Here is a 24,666-nt window from a genome sequence, read left to right on the forward strand (position 1 = left end):
TCAAACTTGAGATTTTTTTTAAGAATACTTACTTGTCCAAAATGTGTATTTCAAGCCACTAAACTTACACTGCCATCCTTATTTTAACTCTGTCTTGAGACATTATCAAACAAAAAATCTGAAAAATTAACAGCAACACAATTTCATTTAGACTAATTATTGCTTTTTCATGTGATTCTAGAGAGAAAATGTATGTATATTGCTGCCTAAATCTAGAGATGTCTCATCATTTAACACAAGCACAATTTCAGCATTTGATATCAAATTCTCTGTAACATAAGACGAGACCTTAATAAGCATTCCAAAGGGATTGCACGCAAATCATATGGATTAGGCTCGTGGATGAATGACCTCTGTGAGGTTTTTCAATTAAATTCCACAGAAATCAAGGATCTACTCCATGTTTTTAAAAAGCACATGCAGATACTCTTCTAATTCGCCGAGTTTTTCATCTGTCGTCTGTATTTTGTAATTGGTTTGCTGAGTTATTGTAGCTCATTGCAGCGTTTCTGTGTTTTGTATGGACTGTAAAAGGGGCACAATTACAGGCATCCATACATATTGAACTGTATGTCAAAGAAACAAGCATATATATTACAGTTACATGGAACAGAGAGGTTATCGCTGTTAATTTCCAACTCATCTTTTCAGTTTTTAACAATATTCATATAGGGGTTTGGTCCTGTTTAAAGAACGATATGAAAAGATATATCATTAATGTACACTTTAACTATTCTTTTATATTTGTCTTTGATGTCTCGTTGAATATATAGTGGGGGTTTTTAGGTCCTGCCCTGAGACATGAGTGAGACCTGTGATGATCAAGAGGGATTGTGAGATGTTTTAGTATTGATTATGGAAACGCGAGCCATTGAATAGAGCAGGGTGGGGTTCCCATTAGAAAGGCTTCTGGTCTGTTCCGTCATGTGGATTCACAGGCATATGCTCTTAAAACCTTATCAGAATATATATTTTGTAATAAACATCTACTGTGCTGTCCAGACCGCTTCAGCTGCCCACAAGCTCCTCTTTGTGTGTTTAACAAAGAGGATTGAATATATTCTTCAGTTTTGTGAATTTGTGACACAGGCAGCAACATCTGTTCAAACTGGCCACTTGTCATGCGTGTGGTTTTGTGAGGGTTTGTCTTCTGAATCCCTGCTACTGCACGCTTATAAAACGAGATACAGTAACACTGGGTGTGAAACGGTATCTGCATTCTCTACATTCTTCATGGCTTGATCAACGCTGAGACTCTGGCCGATTGTAAAGCCGTGGGTCACTGAAGACAGACAGCGATTTTCTGCTGCTTTAGACCCTGATGGGAGTCCACTTTGACTTGCCACTTTCTCTCAAATGTTCACACCAGACACTCTTTAATGCAGCACTAGTAGAATTTCATAAACATCTGTTTTGGGAGGATTAATGTGGAATGATGTGACGGTAAAATCTTCAGAAATCAGTGTTGTTACTGTAACCACAACTGCATGTCTGATTGGAATATGCACCTCTCAGTTTCCCATTTTCAACATTTCACCATATTTTATTTAGATAATAATCATTTTAATCAACACACAAAATACATTTTAATTAAAAATTGGTGTAGTTAGCATTTAAAATAATAAAAGGAACACATAGAAAGTAAAATAAACAAAATGAGAAAATATCTATTTTATCAGCAACATTGTTTAATGAGTCTAAAAGCACAATTTTGAAGTCATATAATTTTTACAGAAGCAGGATTTTTTGTAAAACTGTTTAAGTGATGCATTTTAAATACAGTATAAATACTGTATCTCTCTCTCTCTCTCTATATATATATATATAGAATGCATCACTTAAACAATACAGTATAGTGTACACACACACACACACACACATATACCTGATATATATATATATATATATATATATATATATATATAGTACTTAGAGTGATATGCTAAAAAACTATTTTTAGAAAGAAAAAAACATGTTTTTGAAGAACAGTTTAACATTAAACATAACTATGTGAGCAAGAATTTGCAAAAAAAAATTTCAGGCTGTAGTTGTAAATAAGAACCTTTAAGAATCTTGTTCAGTGAAATTCCTGGTAAAATACTGGTAAAAAATAAATAAATAAATAATAATAAAAATAATAATAATTATTATTATTTCTTCCTCATATAGGAGAGATCATTTCTGTTTGTCAGTATAGTTATATATATTGCATTCTGTATAACATTTCTTCAGTCTTTTTTTAAAGACTGGCTGCTCGTGTGTGTGTGTGTGTGTGTGTGTGCAGAGGAGTGTGCGATCGTCTGTGGGAGAATTTCAGCCTCCACGTCTCGTCAGCCCCACCCCAGCTCACTTCCCCCTCCCCCTCCCTACTGTAACTCCGCCTCCTCTGTGTGTTGAAGCCCCGCCCCTGTGAGGCAGCATGCAACAGCAGCTGTTCCATATTCATCAAGCCCTTCGGTCTTAAAGAGGCCGACACTGAGCGCACAAACACTCATTTCTGCCTCTCCTCCGCTTGCGCGCTCATCGTAGCACGCTGTCCTGTTGCTGCAGCCTCTTGCCTCTCTGTCTCTCCCCGTTACACCCTCCTTAGTCCCCCTCCCCCCTCACTTTCACACACACACACACACACACACACACACACACACACACACACACAAACACACACACACACATGCGTACCTGAGCTGACGGTGGGCTGCGCTGCTGGAGGGGCGTTTCACCGCAACTTTTCCTGAGGTGCTCGCGTGTGGTTTTTGGGGGAGAGGCGGGTGTCCGGCGTTTTCTCTTTCCTTCTGCTCTTCCTCCTGGAATGCTAAACTGGGCTGATGGACATTTCCGAACTTTGCATTCCTGATCCTCTCAGCTATCATAACCAGTAGGTGCATCTTCCTCTTTCACGCGCTAACCTGCTTCCTTTCTGACTGTTGTTGCTTATTATGCTCGTTCTTTGCCTCTGCTTTTCTGGCTTGTCTTTGAAAACTCTCTGTTTAGGTTGATAATACAATTTTCTTGCTCTGGGTTGAACTTTTGGCTGCTACCATAGGGATTTTCTGCTGCATGGCTTCACTGTAACTCTTCACACACACATTTTCTGTTTCTAATGTTTTTAGAGGTGTACAGTAGAGCACACAGTTTTCTTGCTTTTAAAGTAGGTTGTCTTTCTATGTTTCTTACCGTTTATTGCATTAAACATGAGTCCTATCAGCCGGACACTCTAGTACAATTTCTCTTTTATCCTATATAAGTGTGTGAGTGTGTGTTTTTTTAAATGAAGGGCCATAATGCAGGACAAAAGGCAGAGAGACAAGTTTTTTAAATGAGTAGACAGTAGGACAGAAGACAATTCGAAAGAAATGTCTTTTGGAGGCTGGAGTGGCACCAGACGAGCCACTAAAGGGGTCTGGGTGTCCCGGGGCGTATCAGTGCTGTTCTAAGTCGCAGCACACGGCAGGGTGAAATAATGCAGTCGCTTTAAGAATACACAAGGAAAATGCAACTTACAGTATACAACTTGTTCTTGTAAACATATAAAGAGATATTCATGATATTCAGATGTTCTTTTTTTTTTTTTTTTTTTTTTTTTTTGTCATTGAATTTTTTATTTCTTGTTCATTTTGCCTCTTTTAGCTTTGTTTGTAGACCGTTTATTTGAATATTATTACATGAAACGTAAACATGGTCACACATAGTAATTTATAGTTTCTTTATTATTATTATTATTATTATTATTATGATTTATTATCTGTGTGTGCTGATATTTTAAGAGAGCAGTCATTTGTCCTAAACTCTATACATTAAGGTTAATACATAACTAGTGCTTTGATAATCTTTAAAAATCTGAAAGATTGATATTGCCATAAAGAATATTGTGCAAATCTCAATATATGTATTTTTTTATATAGATTTTTTAAATTTAAGGTGTAATGCTACACTAGCAACATTTGCTCTCCGTGTCGCCACAGAAACGTATTGAAATGCGCTGAGTGACTACATTACACTCCTCAGACTTTAGTCATCTTAAACACACATATTATAATCTGCTGTGTAGTTTTACGTTAAGAAGGATCACACCGCTTCAATACAGCTCAGCTGCTCTATACAACTCTACACACACATTTCACTATTACACTTTACAATAAATGCAACACTTTTCAAGTGTCATGTATGTTGAGATTATATTTAAATATATATATTAAAAAAATATTCTGTTCTGTTTATATTCTGTTTTGTTGGTTTTATATAGAGTAGCACATTTTGTTTACATTTCATTTGATCTCAGTTTAAATGTTCCAGTCTGATATGGTGTAAAACTGTAGTGAGATTTGATTTACTGATTTAATGGCATCCTTTCATAGAGACAATTGCAGTTTAAATGGATTCATATGTAAATAACAGCCTAATTACAGCTTCAGAAAATACAGTTTATGTTTTTCCCCATTTATTTTTCCATCATTTAAAATGCATCTGATAATATCATGCACATAATACACCAGTTACACCTTTATTTGAAATATACAGTATGTTAGAGTTGACGTTTGAGTGTTGACTTCTTCTCAAACCTAAATCTGTTCTACCAAATTACTTTATGCTTATATATAATCATGATAGAATGTATTACTTAATTATATAACATAAAATTAATCTCTATGTACTCCTGCATAGAAAAATCATGTCATTATAGAGACATTATCACACACTTAGTTATGTTATCAATGTGTTATGCAAAATAGATGTGAATGTACATTTATGTGCAGAACGCTTTCAGTGTGTTTTTATTTATTTTATTTATTTTTTTACAAAATAACTAGTTTTAGGGTTTAAGGCTTTTGTTTGTTGTTGACTGGCTTTATACATTTAATTGCTTTATTAAAAAAATACTCAGCTCAATTAAGTTTTAATTACATACAGGCTAATGTATTTTTCCTTTAACATATTTTCTTAAAATATTCAGTAAAATGAGATAGCACAGTTGCTTAGATATTTCAAGAGAGTATTATGATGAATTTCAAGTAGCTTGTCAATGACAGTGTAATCAATTTAGGGATAATTAATGCGGCTTTGTTTTAACAGTAGTTGTGTGAGAACGGCATGATTATTTACAACCGATAGCACACTTAGGGGCTGATGTGGAATTCAGCTGTATGTTGGTGAATTCACTGTCATATACACTGACCTCAAATGCACCATTGCACTCGATTCACATAAAAATCGCCATCAATGAGTGTTTACTAGCACATGTAGTGACATTGATGTTGTTAATGGGATATTCAGCCCAAGATATGTCTATTTAAAAAATAAAAACAAAATTATTCATGGTATCGGCTGTTTGGTATAGTAGTGTATCCAGCCGCTGAGAAATGTGTGTTGATTCACTCGGTCAATGTGACTTTTTTTTTTACTCACTGGTGTATTCAATATGACCGGAAGCAAAGATTGACTAGACGGATTCTCTTTTATTCTGACCCCATTTCCAGTCCTCACTAGCACTTTTATTTCTTCATCGGGCTGACAGTTCGATTATGTTTGTATGCAGAAAAGCTCTATAAGCACTCGCAGACAAATTCAATTGAAAAATTGTTTGACTTCATTACTGAGTTGGTGAATCTAGCACATCTCTCGCATTTCCTTCCTCCGTTCACCCCCATCCATTTTATCGTATTAACTCAGGAAAAAGCAGCAATGGGAATTGCATTAGTGTATTTTAAGTTAAAAGCTTGTGCTCTCTAAACAAGTGTTTCAGTGCTGTTGGGTTAATCAGATTTTTGCTGTCTGTGTGATGCTATCGCGGGTAACCGAAGCGGCCCGGCTCTGACACTATCCAGATGGGATCGGCTTACAGTAATTTGGTTTCAGAAAACATTACTCACACAGATCCGTGCCTGTGGTCAGCCCACATATTCATGAGCTCTGGAGAGGGGTTCAGTTCTCGCGGTGGCCGCCACCGCCAGCCAGCCAGCTGACCTTTAACCAAACTGAGTTTGTGCCTAATTTTCAATTTGGTTCAGAATGATGCACATTTTTAAAAGCTACAAACACATAATTCAGAACTTATTTTCAGTGAGCCCTGAACACAAGTAGATGTTTTACGCTGTTAATAGTTTCTCAGATGGCTCGTATGTTTTGTTTGTCCATCCTAGGCTGCTTACAGGTGTATTTTGGAGCAGTTTCGAGTGCATCACTCTCATCTTTACTTTCAAATGTTTGTTTATTATCAACACATGCTTTACTGAGTGTTATTGCCGCTCTTTCTAACCAGCTTTTTTGGTTAGTTAGTCGTATGTAAATTCTGTGGGTGTGTTCTGTTTGGTTGAGGTTTATGGTTTGATTTCATGAGAAAATATTCAAGACATTTTAGTCTTTAACAGAGCTATTAAACACTAAAAACTACAAAACACTTTACATTAATGTTCCCTTTGTTAAGAGTTTATAAAGGGGTTGATTAATGACTAATAAGTCATTTATGAATGCATTATAAATAATTTATAAGCAGTTATAGCAACATGAATAAAACAGGCAACTTTAATCCAATATTTACTAAATTGTGAGCATTTTAACTTGCATGTTATAAATGTTTAATTCATAAATTTATTCATACTTACATTAATCAAACACATAAAATGGCATGATTCATGATTTATGTCACAGTGCAACTAAAAAGACTATTATAGTGAAATTAAAAGGAGGGATATTGCAGCAGTCTGCTTTCTGTATATATTTATTCAATGTCTTGAGTCACTTGTGTTGTCACTTTCCTTGTCATGTTGATGCCATAAAATGGTTTTACCTAGTCCTAGTTACCTAAAGTAACGTTTTCAGGTCTTTTCATGCTCATTCACTGCATGTATTATAAAATAAAGCCTGATGACCATTATAGCATGCTGAACTTTATGTACAGGGTTGTAATGTTGGCAACTCCTCAATAAATGCTACAAAAGTGTACACTTTACATTGAAATATATTTTGGCAGGTTACTAATGTTGAATAAGGGTTATTAAGCATTTATAACATGTAAGGTAAAATGGTTCATTATTTAGCAGCTATTGCATGAAACACCCTTTTTTCGCATGTCGTTATTACTGCATATCAATGATTTATAATGCATTTGTAAGTGAATTATTAGTCATTAATGAACCCATTTTATAATCCCTTAACAAAGGGAAAATGTATGTACAGTGTTACTAAAAAGTGCCTGTGTTTGAGTAGTTCACATCAAATACTTTCAGTAAGTTATCAAGTCCTGCAGCGTGACATGCTATACTCGGTCCAAAACTATATTAAACAACATTTTGTTTAATATTATATAATAATTATGCATGCAGCTTTTATGTCACACTGCACAACTATTTAAAAGGAACTAGTAAAAGCAAAAAGGTTTATTGAAATGGTGAAAATTTTAAATGAAATGGTGACCAGTTTCAAGACCTTGGATGTTCTCTTTCCCTTATACATTCATATAAACTGAAACCTAAGATCTTGATGTTTATAAAAGAAAAGCTTTTGATCACGTTATGCATGAACTTCCTGTTTATGGAACAGCAAAATCAGAAAGACACATGCATAAAAGTCCAAAACAAATGTTTATTAACAAACGGGCAGAAGAGTTGTATCTCAGCATCTCAGCGTGCCAGTTTCAGCGCTCTCACACCCTGCAGCAGCTACTGAACTGCCTGGTGTCGCCCATCCGTCCCCAAATTCTCACTCAGGTAACCTTGGCATTCTTGCCACACCATGATGGCAGTTTTAAAAATAAACCAAGCTCTGTTAGTGTGATGATAGTGCCCCATCCAATGCATGCCTCATGGAGGGTCTCACGCTCACACACACACACACACACACACACACACACACACACACACACAGTTAAGGTATGGTTTGGAAGAGATGACCCCAGAGGAAACAGTGATCCTCCTAGTATTGATATTGATTTGAAAGCAGGGCCTTTATAGGGGCTTTAGTATAACAAATTCTGACTTTAGTGTAACAGTTCTTCCATATTTATGGTAAAAAGTGTCAGTCTTTGAAATGCCTTCAATTTGACAATTAAAAAATGCTTTTATATAAACTGCTTGCTGCACAAAAGTAAAGTAAAATACATAAACTAAAATTTGTAATTTCAATAGAACCAATAAAATCTCAAGCAAACTCACTCATTGCATGCGATGCTGCACATGCAGTTTAATGCAAGTATGTGTCTCACAGCACTTGCCCTCTATTTGCATGTGTAACAACGTCAATACCACAAACAATGAGTAAACGATCAGAGCGCCATGTCCAATTTTTACTGTAATCAAATGTTGCGGGGGCAAATGCTAAGTCTGCTAATTTACACGTTGGATAGAGGGGAAGAGAAAACGTCAGGCGAAATGTTCACGGGGCGGTACGCGAGCGTTTATCAGAGAATGGTATTGGTATCGAGCGACCAGTCGTTTGAAGGTTATGTTCCTGAGCAGTAATTGAAATGCAAAATAACATAAGGATCGATGGTTAGCTCTGTTTATTTATGAAATCAATATTGAAACGGTCTGTCACCATTGCTGCTCTGATTCTAGCTGACAGCCAAATGGAGTGCGTCTGCGTCCAGACCTGCAGCGTTCCACGCCATATTCATTACCTGCACTGTAACAGACAATACCACTAGTGCCAGGAAATGGGTGGGATTTATGGACAGGAAATGATGTCGCCACAGGTGTGTGAGGTCCCCAATCAAGGTTTTTTTTTTAAAAAAAACACTTTTGTATACCAAAGTAAAGCAAAGTTAAAGTAAATGTTTTGGATGTCCCAATTTAATGTGCATAGTCTATATTCAAGTCATTGGTACGTTGACTTCCTAAAAACACTGTGACTCTATGGCGCTTATAAAACATTGCTCTGTTAGTTTGAGCATCCCAACATGTCGACTTCTGGCTCAGTCAGTGGTGTGACTTTGGGACAAATAACAGAGAAATATTTTATATATTTATTATTTTTGTAATTCCATTTAGTGCCGCAAATGGTGCAGAAATTACACACTTCACCTTTAAAGGGATAGTTCACCCAAAAATGATTATTTACCTTGACATTGTAATGGATTCATTTTGATTAATAAAATTGACATTCAAATACTTTATGGAGGCTACACATCAAAAACAAGAACTGAGAACTGTGTTCCTGAATTACTGTATTGGTGTAGATGATTGACATAAACAGTCGAGCTCACATTGGGCCGTAGCAGCATGAAAAAAACAAAAACAATTTAAATTCTTAATAAATCATGTAACAGACTTGTCTGATTGCTTACAATGCTCAAACACTGCAAAAAACATGTCATAAATACACATTTTGAATGCAACGAGAGTAGACCTAAATGGAATGCTGTAATTGACACTTTTCACAATAAGTTAATTGTGGCAGCTGTAATTGAAATCTCGATAGTTTATTCGATTGATTGTGCAGCCCTACATTCTTTCTTCTGTGGAACACAAAAAGAATGTTCCTGATTTCCATTCAATGGCAGTTGATAGTGCCTCACTTTAAAGAAAAAAAAATAGTCCATGCGACTCGTGCATCATATTCCAAGTCTTCTGAAGGCATACGAGAAACAAACCGTAATTTAAGTTATTTTACAGTGAAGTTTTGACTTTCGCCATTGCTCTCCGGTGCGCTCAGGTAGCCTTCTCTCATAACCTTTTCTCATTGTGTTTATGAGTACAGTGAGAGAAGTTTGTTCACATTTGCTTCTGTTGAAACCTTGCGAAAGAAAACAACGCAAGTCCTCGCATGAACACAGAGCCATTGTGAACAACTTGAGTGCATAAGTGCAACTCTCATGCACTTATGGTATGAACGTGCACAAATATTCAGATATGTTTAAGAAAACTCGCACCATTTTCAGGGAGTTCGGGTCTTCAAAAGAGTGTTTTGTAATTCTTTTTTGGAAATGGTTGGTATTTGCAATGCACTTATCTACCAGCAACTGTGGCAGGTGACCTGTCCCAGATTGGCCTTTGTCAAGAAACTCTGTTAAAACAATCATAACCTATTTGTTTAATTAAAAGAATGCAAAGGGAACTGGGCTCTTTGTCACTAATGTCACTTTTTGGTCTGAGTTTATTTCTTTTAAAGAGGACTCACCTGTTTAAAACCCAACATGATCACATATGATGTTGGCATGTTGTTTCAGAGAGTTCCAGTACACCCTAAAAATAATAATACAAATGTTCAGTAAACTTAATAATATTCAGAAAACTTTTCAAAGCAATTAAATTAATATTTTTTTTCATCAAAACCTAATTTATTTGAAAGGATTTGATAAAGCCTTGTTGTACAAACTTAATTCATTTAGTCACATCTACCAGATCATTTTAATTACGTTGAGGCAACTTAATTTATACCAATCTTTTTTTTTTACTTTTGTTGTTGTAAGAGTAACAAGATGTGAGCTCGTAGTCTCTGCAATAGAGGACGACATCTTGCCAAGGAGTTTTAAATCAAGCTTTGCAACCAGACATGCAGGGTCCTTAACATATAACACACAAATGACAATGTACATTGACAGTGACACTCAACAGTCATATTTTTGGAAAGAGATGCACTCACATGACACAAAACCCAAAGGGACAATAAACTCAACGCCACCAGTGCTACTAAAACATTAACCTGACATCACATATACAGGTGCATCTCAATAAATTAGAATGTCGTGGAAAAGTTCATTTATTTTAGTAATTCAACTCAAATTGTGAAACTCGTGTATTAAATAAATTCAATGCACACAGACTGAAGTAGTTTAAGTCTTTGGTTCTTTTAATTGTGATGATTTTGGCTCACATTTATCAAAAACCCACCAATTCACTATCTCAAAAAATTAGAATACATCATAAGACCAATAAAAAAAACATTTTTTGTTAATTGTTGGCCTTCTGGAAAGTATGTTCATTTACTGTATATGTACTCAATACTTGGTAGGGGCTCCTTTTGCTTTAATTACAGCCTCAATTCGGCGTGGCATGGAGGTGATCAGTTTGTGGCACTGCTGAGGTGGTATGGAAGCCCAGGTTTCTTTGACAGTGGCCTTCAGCTCATCTGCATTTTTTGGTCTCTTGTTTCTCATTTTCCTCTTGACAATACCCCATAGATTCTCTATGGGGTTCAGGTCTGGTGAGTTTGCTGGCCAGTCAAGCACACCAACACCATGGTCATTTAACCAACTTTTGGTGCTTTTGGCAGTGTGGGCAGGTGCCAAATCCTGCTGGAAAATGAAATCAGCATCTTTAAAAAGCTGGTCAGCAGAAGGAAGCATGAAGTGCTCCAAAATTTCTTGGTAAACGGGTGCAGTGATTTGTGTTTTTTGAAAACCAAATGGACCAACACCAGCAGATGACATTGCACCCCAAATCATCACAGACTGTGGAAACTTAACACTGGACTTCAAGCAACTTGGGCTATGAGCTTCTCCACCCTTCCTCCAGACTCTAGGACCTTGGTTTCCAAATGAAATACAAAACTTGCTCTCATCTGAAAAGAGGACTTTGGACCACTGGGCAACAGTCCAGTTCTTCTTCTCCTTAGCCCAGGTAAGACGCCTCTGATGCTGTCTGTGGTTCAGGAGTGGCTTAACAAGAGGAATACAACAACTGTAGCCAAATTCCTTGACATGTTTGTGTGTGGTGGCTCTTGATGCCTTGACCCCAGCCTCAGTCCATTCCTTGTGAAGTTCAACCAAATTCTTGAATCGATTTTGCTTGACAATCATAAGGCTGCGGTTCTCTCGGTTGGTTGTGCATCTTTCTCTTCCACACTTTTTCCTTCCACTCAACTCTGTTAACATGCTTGGATACAGCACTCTGTGAACAGCCAGCTTCTTTGGCAATGAATGTTTGTGGCTTACCCTCCTTGTGAAGGGTGTCAATGATTGTCTTCTGGACAACTGTCAGATCAGCAGTCTTCCCCATGATTGTGTAGCCTAGTGAACCAAACTGAGAGACCATTTTGAAGGCTCAGGAAACCTTTGCAGGTGTTTTGAGTTGATTAGCTGACTGGCATGTCACCATATTCTAATTTGTTGAGATAGTGAATTGGTGGGTTTTTGTTAAATGTGCGCCAAAATCATCACAATTAAAAGAACCAAAGACTTAAACTACTTCAGTCTGTGTGCATTGAATTTATTTAATACACGAGTTTCACAATTTGAGTTGAATTACTGAAATAAATGAACTTTTCCATGACATTCTAATTTATTGAGATGCACCTGTACATCTGGGTATGGCCATCAAAAATTATTTGAGTTATCCCAACGCAAATGGAGTAAGTGAACTTCCATTTTACACATTTAAATTGATTGCACACAATGAAATTAAGAATTGTGTAAATAAACAGGAAACACTTTACAAGAAGGTTCCATTCATTAACTTTAGTTCACAAATTAAATATCATGAACTAACAATGAACAATATATTTTATATAGAATTTTTTTATATTTGTTAATGTTAGTTAATAAAAATACAATTGTTTACTGTTAGATTGTTAGTTCATAGTGTATTAACTAATGTTAACTAATGGAACCTTATTTTGAAGTGTTACCAATAAAATCAACAAGAAGCAAAAATTCATTTTTAGAGCGTACGCTAGAATCGGCCACGTTATGCCAACTCACTGGCAAGTGCCATCTCCCATCAGACATTTATGCATCGGCTCAATTGTGTTTACTTTCCCTTGTGGCGTGACCAAAAATTGTGTAGCGTCAGCAGCGTCGGAGACCGGGTTCGGATCCTGCGGTAAAACCCAGGAAGTAACTGAGTTTGCATAATCTTGATCTCGTTGAGATCCAATTTTCCCTCCAGCATTACAATTTTACTCCACTGATGGTTAGGTTTAGGTTTGGGGTTTGGGTTTGGAGGGGTACAGTTTATAAAATATGCATTCCTCTTCACTGTATTACATCCTTTACAGCTGAAATCCGCTCGCTTTTGGCGCCCCTCTGTGGACATTTCACCCATTAAATGGAGCTGACACGTGCCCATACGCTCAAAAACACTTACTACTTTGGCCACTGGGGGCAGTGTTTCACATTTCAGTAAACAGCGATTTTAGCTAAAGAAAAGTCAACCTACTGTTTCTGAATTCACTGTGAGATCAGTCTGTTAAAAACAGAGATCACAGCTGTCAGGATTTAATTAGTTGTGCATTTGTTTAATTTCACATATTTTTCAAATACATCAATAAAAATGACTGGTAAAATTCTGTGGGCAAAAAAGTAAATTTTCCACCTTGTTTATACTGTGGAATAGTTACTAGTTAAAGTTAATATTTGTAATAGTTTTAGAGCAGTGTTTTTTTTTTTTTCTGATAATTTATGTAATCTGTCATATTGATTGTAAGAAGTTTCAGTTTCTTTTTTTGGCTTGATGTTGTTTCTCTGAACTTATTTTATGAGCAGTCCAGCAGATTATATTATTTTCTTGTGTGTATCAGCAGGTGTGTGTGTATGTTGTTTTGTGTCACTTCTTTTCTCATACATAAATGTGTGTATGTGTGTTTGTGTGACATGCAAACAACTGCATCAAGGCATGCATACAAAATAACATTACCTATTTCTGCTAAAGACATCATATACTCGTTCAGCTCTAAGTCTTACTTTAGGAGCATGTTTGATCTGGCAGCTAATTATTTAGCAGAAAAATGAGGAATATGCATTATTTCTAGTGTAAAGAGGAAAAAAAGGGGAGCGATTTTAATAAACCTTCCCAAGTGTGTTCCACGCGAGGAATGAACTACTTTTTCATATGATGAACTGTTCAATTCAAGAGGGAGTTTCAGCGCTGGGCTCTCACACTTTTAAATGTTAACTCTTTCACTACTAGTCTCTCTTTCTGATTAACACTACATTGTATATAACACTATTATATGCAATGTTTTGGAAGCTACGAAACCCACACTATTCAAATAAAACCACATGCAGTTTACCACAGGGATTTTTTTGTTTTTTGTGCTTTGTCACTACTTGTTAGAAAAAAGTAGCTTGTTACAGGAAAAGCTAACACTGAGCTACTGTCACACTAGTCACTTGATAAATATATATATATATATATATATACTAAAATATCTACTTTGTGGCCATTTCGGTGGCTTTCCATTTGCTTTCATGTTTATTTGAACAAGTTATCATTATTTAGCTTGAACAGTTTTGTGTAAAATAGTTCATGTGTAGCTGATCAGATAGCTTTAAAAGCCACTAGTTAGAGACCTCACAAATATCTGTCTCCCCCACACACATCCTGCGGATCAATAGATGCGATCTGTTTCTGGGTCTGCAGCAGGACGTAGCGTGCTAAGGGCTTGTGTTGTTGCCGTGAGTGATGTCATTGTTTTATAACAGTGGTGATGCGCAGCAGACTGACTAAATTTAATCCTCAGCCGGCAGGAGTTTAATTGCCGGGCCGCTGGGCACCCCCTCCCTGCAGTAACCGGGCACCGCCACCACCGTCAGCACACGGGGCCCATACGAATATTGATCCGCCTCACTCTCACCTTCATTTTTTCATTTCCTTGACTTTCTGTCTCTCATCTTACCTGAGAAGCAAAATTACACAAGATATTAAAACAGAAAATGTATCTTGATTATAAGTGCGTATGCTTGTGTTGTGTGTTTTGTGGCTTTTAGTTCATGTCTGATAGCTTTGAGGTCATCTATTTGCTTGTGTATTCTTACGTAAAAAGCACATTCATTTTCTCCATAGGTGAACAGATTTTTAACAATAACTTTTAAACCTTAAAAGACAGACTTACCATGAGCTCTGAGGTTGTTAATGGACTCTTCTGTTGAAGCCATCAGTCCACCTTATTTCAACAAAGAAAAAAGAGCTCTGCAGCTCCACCCACTCCCATGATGCAATGGAGTCACTCTCCCTATGCTCTCTAACTACTTATAGATTTAAAAATATATGAATATTTTGCTATAAACTTAAAATATATTGTTTATATACTTATAATCAACCACTTCAAATTAATAGTTTTATATTTTTCCATAATCTTCAGTTGGATTACCTCACTCACAATGCTTCATGGGACTGTAGTTCATTCCCTAATAAAAGGCGTTAAAGGGATAGTTCACCCAAAAATGAAAATTCTCTCATCATTTACTCACCCTCATGCCATCCCAGATGTGTTTGACTTTCTTTCATCTGCTGAACTCAAATAAAGATTTTTAGAAGAATATTTCAGCTCTGTAGGTCTATACAATGCAAGTGAATGGTGACCAGAACTTTGAAGCTCCAAAAAGCACACAAAGGTACCATAAAAGTAATATGACTCCAGTGGTTTAAGTCTTCAAAAGTGTTATGATAGGTGTGGATGAGAAACAGATCAATATTTAAGTCCTTTTTTTTACTACAAATCTCCACTTTTACTTTCACATTCTTCTTTTGTTTTTGGCGATTCACATTCTTCCTGCATATTGCCACCTTCTGTGGGGGGAGGAGAATTTATAGTGAAAAGGATTACATATTGAAAATAATAATAAGTGTAAAATAATTCTAGCATACACCATCAACGTTCTCGGTAAAGACGCTGATGTAAACACAGGGAGGGTGCTCAACGGACAAACCCATCCATGTAGCGCATGATCATCAAGTGAAAACTTTCCGCTCTAACCCCTCTGACAACTGACAGGGGCCCAAATGTTCCACTCTGCCCCCATCCCCCAATCTGACAACCGACAGGGGCCCTGATGACCGAAACGATAAGCTCAGGGGCCCAGGACCACCTTAATGCGGCCCTGTTCTCAGTCACCTTTCATTGCAACTGTTTTTGGTATACAGTGAAAGTGAATGGTGACTAAGGCTGTCATTCTGCCTAACATCTCCTTTTGAGTTCCACAGAAGAAAATCACATGGGTTTGGGACAACATGAGGATGAATGAATAATTCATTTTTAGATGAACCATTTCTTTAAAACCATATAAATTTACCTGGTGTTTTAAATACATTCTTTAATTATTATTTTTTTATACTTAAAACAGGTAAAAAAAAAAAAAAAAAAAAAAATGCCAGTGATCAAGATATGGTTAAGATTCTCATAAAACAAGCCTTAATATGCAGTTTAGCTTCTCAGGTAGGCCTTACTGTATCTTGTTATAAGGATGTCTTTACTAGAAAACTAGAAAAACAATTCTTGCAAAGAATATAATATTTTGCAGTGCTCTCACTTCCTCTCCTCTCTCTGTCCATCCCTCATTGGCCGTGTTCCACCTCCTCAGATCAGTCGATCACAAATCAATTCATCATTTGCTTTTTAACCAAGTACTCTTCCTCACCTCTTCCACTTCTCTTTCTGTGTTTATCTCAACACTAATGAATGAACATCTCTTCACTGCAGCCCACAGCTTAAAATGGCTCCCAGGGGCCTGAGCAAGAGCTACTTACCCCTGTTACCACGCTTCACACACACACACATATATGAAAACAGCCCACAGGGTCAGCACCTCTTCTCGTATTCCCTTGGTAGCTGTTAATATGAGACATTTTTTTGGGCAGACATTTACAAGTGGCCCTCAGTTGCCCCTGAGGCCCTTCCTGCTATTAAACGATCCCCATTTCATTTGCAACGTTGGAATAGGGCTTTATCCTACATATGCAGAGAACAGGTCAAGATCACTTTCTGTCAAATAACTTTCCCCCCAAAACGAAAATAGTTTACCAACGTCAACGTTTAATAACGTCATGTCACTCAAACCCGTTTGACTTTCTATCTTCCATGGAGCACAAAAGGTAACTTTTAGAAAAAGGTCCTGGATGCTCCTTTCCATATAATGAAAGAAAGTGGGGACTGGGGCCGGACATATGCAGCATATTTGATTCAAGAGTCATACAAACTACATTAATGACTCTTTAATGGAGTTATTCTGTCATTGGTTTGACAGCCCCAGTCCTCATTGGCTTTCATTATAAGGTAAAGTGTAGCCAGGATATTCTTTAGAAATTCTCCTTTTGTGTTTCATGGAAGACAAAAGTCATACGGTTTGGAATGACATGAGGGTGTGTAAATGATGACAGAGTCTCACTTTTTGGATGAGCTTTTCCTTTAAATGAGTCTGTTAGAATAAAGCTGTGTTGTTAAATGAGCCCAGCATGCAAACCTCACAGTGTGACTGTCCCGCAGTAACAGGGGGAGAAGTCCATGTGGCAGCCGCCCGTGAGGACTAACGGCTGCCCGTGAGCATGTCATGAGTTAATTGAGTTCCTCCTCCGCTTGCTGTTCCTTTATCAGCCCATCAGCTGGGGTCCTCTGACCGATCTCCCCTCCGCCCCACTGGGGCATCAGATACTGCCCCGTCTGCACAGCTGAGCTCGCACATGCTCAGTCTGTCTGTGAGAGAGAGAGAGAGAGAGACAATAATGAACCCAATGACTCTATGATGACTTATTTATTCTGTTGTGCTTTTTACTTTCTTGTCAATTCCATAAAGAAAAACATTTAGAGACTGTACTGTAATGAGTCATTTTATATCATGCTTACAGTATATATCACAATATAGTTATCTGCAGGATATTTAACCCCAAATTTTTTTTGTATCAACCATGTGGTGATTGCTGTATTTGGATAATTCAATACATTAAATACTTTGCTTCACATTATCTAAGACTTGAGTTAAAAAAAAAAAAAGTAATATAGATAGTCCTCTCCCAAAAATCTGAGCATATTCGGAGCAGTTGAATTTTATATTAATGCAGAATGTCTCAATGTCATTCGGCAACCGAAAATCAGCTAAAGCAGAGGCTTTGCATTACACCCCTTACTATCGAATTCTTTCTCATCTTGAATTGTTTGGGAAACATTCTACTCTTTATTTTTACATTATGTTTCTTCATCACTTTTATGTTTAAAAATTGTAAATGGCATGTAGATGGACAGCACATATGTAATACTGCCAAGCACCTCATATAACTGTCCTATATGCATTGTAGAGGTCGACCGAGAGTGGATTGTGGCATGGGGGGTGTGGTCATGTGTCTGTCTTTCTGGGGGGGGGGGCAGGCCGGATGTTGCCCGGCCTGAGTCAGCAGTGGGGGTATGTGGCATGGGGGGCGTGGTCACGTGTCTGTCTGCGGGAGAGGGAGAGCGGTAAGGCTCGTTATCTGGGTTGTGATTACTCTAACACCTGTCTCTCATTATAGTGATGGCGGAGGGAGACCTGATAAGGTATGCCAGAGCGTCAGTGTGGGGGAGAACCAGCAGAAAGAGAGAGACTGAGTGTACAGCAGTGGCATGTTCTCAGAGTGTTAAAAATCTAATGAGTGTTTGCAGAGCCTTTTATGTTTATGTTGGAAGTGAATTATTGACTGAGTGGAAAATTAACAGAGAGTGACTGCGCTGTACACCAAGAGTGGAAATAAGAAAATAAAACACTTACGCTGACAGTTCGCTGCCTCCTGACACCTCCATTACCAGACATTGATCCTGGCAGTGCCTGGCTTCCCCACAGCTCCGACAGACCGGCCCAGGCTTTCCTAACACTCATGGGGGCGGTCTCGCCAACCTGGGGAGGAAAGTGGAGAGAGACAGGGGGAGAGGGAGGGACGGACAAGGTGAGGGGTTTGGGCAGGGCTCCTCTCCACTTCTGAGGAGGGGACATGAGACACAGGGGGTGGAGAGAGAGAAGAGAGACAGGTGTTAGAGTAATCACAACCCAGGTGACGAGCCTTACCACTCTCCCTCTCCCACAGACAGACACATGACCACGCCCCCCATGCCACATGGATTTTGCCGATACTGAAAATGGTGAAAAAGGCCAATAACCAATAAATCGAACGATAGTTTTTCCAATTCATTTATAGAATGTTAAAAAACTTTATTAGTCTTTCCTTACTATGATGGGCACAGACATAGTGTCAGTAAAAGTTCAAAATAAATAAATTTATTATAACCAGAAGATTAAAAAAAAAAAGGTTTGGAGCATGACAAGCCCGAAATACACACTTTTTTAGGTACTCTAATTTTGAAATGGTGGAGATTAGGCTCTGGTACAATGCTCTATATTTAAGTATTTAAAAATTTGAGCTTTTTAAAGCCTATATCTACGTATATACTCACCAGATTAAAGAATTTGTATAAATATATGTTGGAGACACAATGTATGTGCTGACAGGGCACGTTTCCATATAGTTGCATTTTTCTTTTCATGCCCTCGCTTCAATTTAGAACATTTGATTCATCTAATCAAAATAACCAAATTTGCATTGAAGTGATGATAAAAGAACATATATGGATAATTGTGGCGAGTCAGTGATTGTTTTTATTTCACCTCTAGAGGCTGCTGTTATAATATAGAACCAAGTTGTTCAAACTGTAGACACAGTGGAATACATTTTATTATAATCTTTTTTTTTTATTAAAAAAACTATCTGCAACTATTGTCGTAGATGTTTTATGATAATCTATAGTTCGAAAAAGCAACTGTCGGCACCGATTAATCTGTACAACTGATATATCGGTCTACCTCTGATACATAGCTGTAATTTTTTTATGTTTTGGCGGTTTAATGTGAGGAATATTCCGCATATGTGTCACCACATGAAGTTCTGGGGGGAGAAAAAATTACTTTAGACATGATGGTAAATTAAAACGGTCAACTTCTGGCTCAACCAATGGCATTAGCATATTGCTGAGCTAACAGCTTGAAGCATGAAAATACATAACACACAAATTGGTTACAATTTTTATTTTACATTGAACTATTTTTCATATGACATACAGAAGCTTAGATGATAGTATAATGTTGCTGCCTATGTTAGAAACAGCCGTTTGTTGGGAGCATGGGAGCCTATGATGCCTTAAAATGCTGTCTAGATAGGCATCTCACAAGGTTTTCGTTTCCTTTTCATTTAGTATATAACAAAGTTATAGTTAAAGTTACTAAACATACTACTGCATTGAAGCACTTTGGTTTGAAACATCTCTGCTCAGGCCTAATACTCACTTTAGTTAGTATCATAGACTGTAAAGGAACCGCAGCACGAGACCTTCATGCTAACTCGTGTCCAGCGCTGTGGCGGAGGTGCAATTATATTACAGCGGCTGAAATTCTGTTAGTATGGCCGACTGGAATCAGATTAGAGCCGAACTGAACATGATTCTTTGTGGGCTCCACTCAGCGTGAATTTAAATGGGGGCACCATGAAAAAAAGCAGACGGTAGGGGGGACTAGCCAGACGAAAAGAGAAAGACTCCTTGACTCCACCTGACGCAGCGATAGGATGCAGGAATGACAGAGAGATGAGGCTACACATCAGAGAACACAAACTCAGCAGACTAGATGTAGGACTAGATGTCATATTTAGTCTTTGAATAATATCAACCAAACAGTATAGAAGAGTGCTGTGTATGATCGCACAGCAGTGTAACGTGTCATTGTGACTGCTGCAGGGATTCTGCTGAGCGCAGGTTTTATATATGAACACAGAGCAGCTCAGACATTTATGCAATTATGCTAAGTGTCACCTTCACTGTGTCCTTTGACCTAGGGTTAAGATCCCATTGAAGTTCAGAAATAAAGCCTAAATGGAATTGCCCCATATGCTGCTGTCTCTAATGTATAGCTTTTAATAAATAAAATGAATGTGCAGAAAGGTGCATAAGCATTTATCTTTTTTCAGAAGCTCTAAGCAAATTGAAACAGATTTCACTTTGAAAATTATTGAATTTTGCACAATGTATATAATGTAAGAGAGGCCTAGAGGGTTCATCTTTACTGCTGGTGTGTCATTTTTATCATATATTCAATGTTGTTGTGATTTAAGACAACAAACCAGACCCCATAATTCACTTCACAAATTTCTGAGATAAATTTTACAAATTTACCATAAAAATTTCTTACCGGCTATGAAACTGTATTTTGCATTATTTTTATTCAAAATATAGATTTTTATTGCTATCACATTAGGATTATTTTGCATTTTTTAATAATGTATTATGTTATTATGTCACTATATATATATATATATATATATATATATATATATATATATAAATGAAGACCCATTGTGGGTTTGATCCTCATATTTGGCCTGCAAGAGCAAAAAAAATTCTAAATATTAATAACTACAGTCTTGACCAACACAAAATAGGTATCATTTTAAATCTTAGAAGCTCTATTTTACAATGCATGTAAACATTATGACCAAAACTAAACAAGTGCTTTGAAATAAACAGACAAATCAGAAGTGTTCCTTTTTAATAATTTATATTAAAAAAAATTGTAATCAGTAAAAAACATCAAACTCATCAAATAACCATGTGTCATATGTTGTTGGAAAGCTCTCAAAGAGTAGAATACAACCAGTCTATTTGTTTTACTCACAGACAAAAATATAGTGACTAATAGCTAAGTATACGTCTTTGACAATTATACTGGTGTTGAAAAATATACGGAACATAAAATATCTTATACAATTACTTAGAGGACGTGATTATCTTTCAAACGAGCCCACACACAAGGTAATCAGATGCATAGATCATTAGATAATCCACATGAAGCACAATGTTACATATGACCACCAGGAGATGGCGCCAAATACATGACACAGACTCAATGATGACTCAAATGACACAGAATGAAACTCATTCTGTGAAATCTCATTACTAAAATCATGTCTGCATGCTGTACAAACCTTTAGTCATTGTTGTGTTTGCATGTGTAATTAGTTCTTATGTACAATTATTATGTTTTATTTGTTTGGAGATGTTTTTGGACAGTATGATAAATTATTTTTGTAATGCTATAACTTTTGATTGCTTTGTCGTATCAACACAAATCTTTTCTCAGATACAGTTGACATGATTGGGAACAAAACAAAAGCAGTTTTTTGGCACATTTTATAATAATAGTAAAATCATCAAAACTATGGAATAACATTATTGGAACTATGGGAATTATGTTGTGACTAAACAAAATCCAAAATAAATCAAAACTGTGTTATATTTTAGCATCTTTAAAGTAGTCACCCTTTGCCTAGAATTTGCAGACATGTACTCTTGATATTTTCTCAACCAACTTCTTGAGGTATCACCCTGGGATGCTTTTTAAACAGTATTGAAGGAGTTCCCATCTATGTTGGGCACTTATTGGCTGCTTTTCTTTATTATTTGGTCCAAGTCATCAATTTCAAAAACTTTTTTTATTATTAAATTTTAGTTTTATAATGAAATAAATTAATATGGTGGCACAATTATATTTTTGTCTACAAAACTAATTTCAAACATTTAAGCATACGCCTTCAGATCAAAAGATTTTTAAGATCATGAGAAACATTTCAGTCAAGTATTTCAAAACTTTTGACCAGTAGTGTATATAATGTCAAATAAGAAAAATAAGAAAACAATTTTGGCCATTTTTTTTTCAGCAGTTTCTTAGGCTGAGAGTTGCAGAATGTATCATAAATTATATCATTACATTTTTTAAAAAGTTTTCTTTACAATGATACTAAACACTCGACCCTCGATTTTTTTTTTTTTTTTTTTTTTTTGTCCAGTTATAAGCCTTTTAATTTTGGGTATTCCACTGAAACAAGAAATCTTTAAAACACCTTCAGAGCTTAAAGGTTAATGGAGTACTGGGGGAAAACAATCTTATGCATCCTAGATAAACTTCTGATGGTAAATTTTCCACTAAGATATTTGTTGAAGACACCGAGTTGCCATGTGTGTTTTCTTTATTAGACTGATTCAGATTTGATTTAAATCATGCATGTCACACACAGCAAGTGTCAGATTATTATTCTTACAATCAGTCTTACGTTCTCTTTAGATTTAAACATTGTTTTACAGTATATTACGGTTCCTTATAAAGTTACTGGCCAACAGGAAAATACGTTTTATTTATTCACCAAAGCCATATTTACTCGCATTTGTCACTTGGCTAGTGTTCATTTTGGACACAGAAGCCATCCCATAACCATTTTGGAATCTTTGATAATATCTCGCTGGTCCTGCTGTAGTGTTCAATAAAGAAATGTTCTCTGGCCAAGGCCTTTTTTTCCACAAGGTCAGTGTTTTAAAGAAGGAGCTATTGTTTTATTATTTATTTTAGCCGTTAACCTTTTTATGAATTTGCAGAGGTGATGGCACCTGCTGCAGCATTGAATATACATGAAACGAGAGGGAGCGAAACGCTGCAATGAGATTTAAGTTGACACGTTGACCCCATCACCATGGGCACAGGAAGCCAGGGTGAGAAAATAAGGTTGACCTTCAACCCCTGGTCTTAAACCCTGTGTCACCCGCACTTACAATTAAATCATTCAGAGAAAGAGGCCGTCTGAAAGAAGTCTGCAAGCACACCCTGTCCCTCTGTCTCTCTGTCCACCCGACTATCTGTCCCCCATCTCTATCTGTCTATCTGTCCCCCTGTCTCTCATACACTGCTGAATGGCACAGGATAAGAAACACAGCAAGCTTTTTGTGGAGTCCATCTTAAGAGTCTCACCAGTGTCTTTCAGTTAAAGGTTGAGAGAATCTTCTCAGCTAAATAATCTAGTTTGGGAAGTTGACATGTCCTGTAGTGTGACATGCTATACTCCAGATTTTATGAGCTCATATTAATTAAGGGACTACATGGAATACTTAGAAATTCATTTGTCACACTAGGGGAAGGCAAAAAGGTGTTTAAAAACTGTGAAAATTTCACCTTTTGGTCAATGCACCTGTTACACAACAAATCTTGATCACTCCTACAATTACCCAGCGCTCAATTACAGCCTCGCTGATGAGTGTTTTATTTGAAAGAGAACTGTGTTGCGCTGCTTACTTGCAGTGTCGATAGGATGTTAAACACAGTCTTTTTCATTTATTTCTAATCTAAAAATAAAGTGCTGTCTAAATGTCTGTCTGCTCTTTGCCTTGTTTTCTCTTCTCTCTGAAAAAGGACGTGGCTTTGCTTTGATGACATGCAAACTGGTTAGTTGGCAGTGTGATAGTTACGCTGACATCTGCCATCACAGTTTAATCCTGACAGCGTGGTTTGTTTTGGATCAAGAAAAGTTCAGGTTTATTAATTTTGGCAAATGCATCCGACCTCTGATCCCAACCTCCATACCTAAAACCGTGTGCGTAACCTCACCATGATCCTAACAGCACACTGTAACGTAATTCTTTTTACAGCATAGTGTGAAATTCAAAAATGTTTTCGTTGGTGAAATGCTTCATTCAGTCCCACAAGGATCTTGTGAAACTGTCTTGTCTGATTTTTGCGTTCAAATTGTTTTGAATTTGCAGCGTCTTTTCTACATAAAACTGATGTAATTTGTGACAATAGTCTTAAAAATATCTTAAATAATTATAGCCATCTTAAGATCACACAATCCTGGAATGTTCATTGCAGGTAGTTCATTGTATTTTCTTTTCTTATTTTTATCCCCTTGTCTCCCAATTTTAAATGCCCAATTCCCACTACTTAGCAGGTCCTCATGGTGGCGCGGTTACTCTCCTCAATCCAGGTGGCGGAGGACAAGTCTCAGTTGCCTCCGCTTCTGAGACCGTCAATCCGTGCATCTTATCATGTGACTCGCTGTGCATGACACCGCGGAGACTCACAGCATGTGGAGGCTCATGCTACTCTCCGCGATCCACGCACAACTTAACACACGCCCCATTGAGAGTGAGAACCACTAATCACGACCACGAGGAGGTTACCCCATG

At 37.1% G+C, this 24,666-nt stretch overlaps 1 protein-coding gene across 2 annotated transcripts in view; it reads left to right on the top strand.

The window, feature by feature from the left end:
- The window catches only part of LOC127455379 (steroid hormone receptor ERR2-like), a 108,436-nt gene that overhangs the window by 2,042 nt on the left and 81,728 nt on the right, over window positions 1-24,666 (top strand). Inside the window, exon 1 of one of the 2 annotated variants that reach the window (XM_051723233.1) lies at window positions 2,617-2,875. The exons of the other annotated variant lie outside the window; for it this stretch is intronic. Coding sequence (XP_051579193.1) covers window positions 2,826-2,875 — 50 coding nt within the window. The 5' untranslated portion in view covers window positions 2,617-2,825. Of the gene's footprint in view, window positions 1-2,616; window positions 2,876-24,666 lie in introns of those variants that run through there. 2 annotated transcript variants of the gene reach the window in all.

Source organism: Myxocyprinus asiaticus, chromosome 17, assembly GCF_019703515.2.
Source record: "Myxocyprinus asiaticus isolate MX2 ecotype Aquarium Trade chromosome 17, UBuf_Myxa_2, whole genome shotgun sequence".
NCBI classification, from domain to species: domain Eukaryota; kingdom Metazoa; phylum Chordata; class Actinopteri; order Cypriniformes; family Catostomidae; genus Myxocyprinus; species Myxocyprinus asiaticus.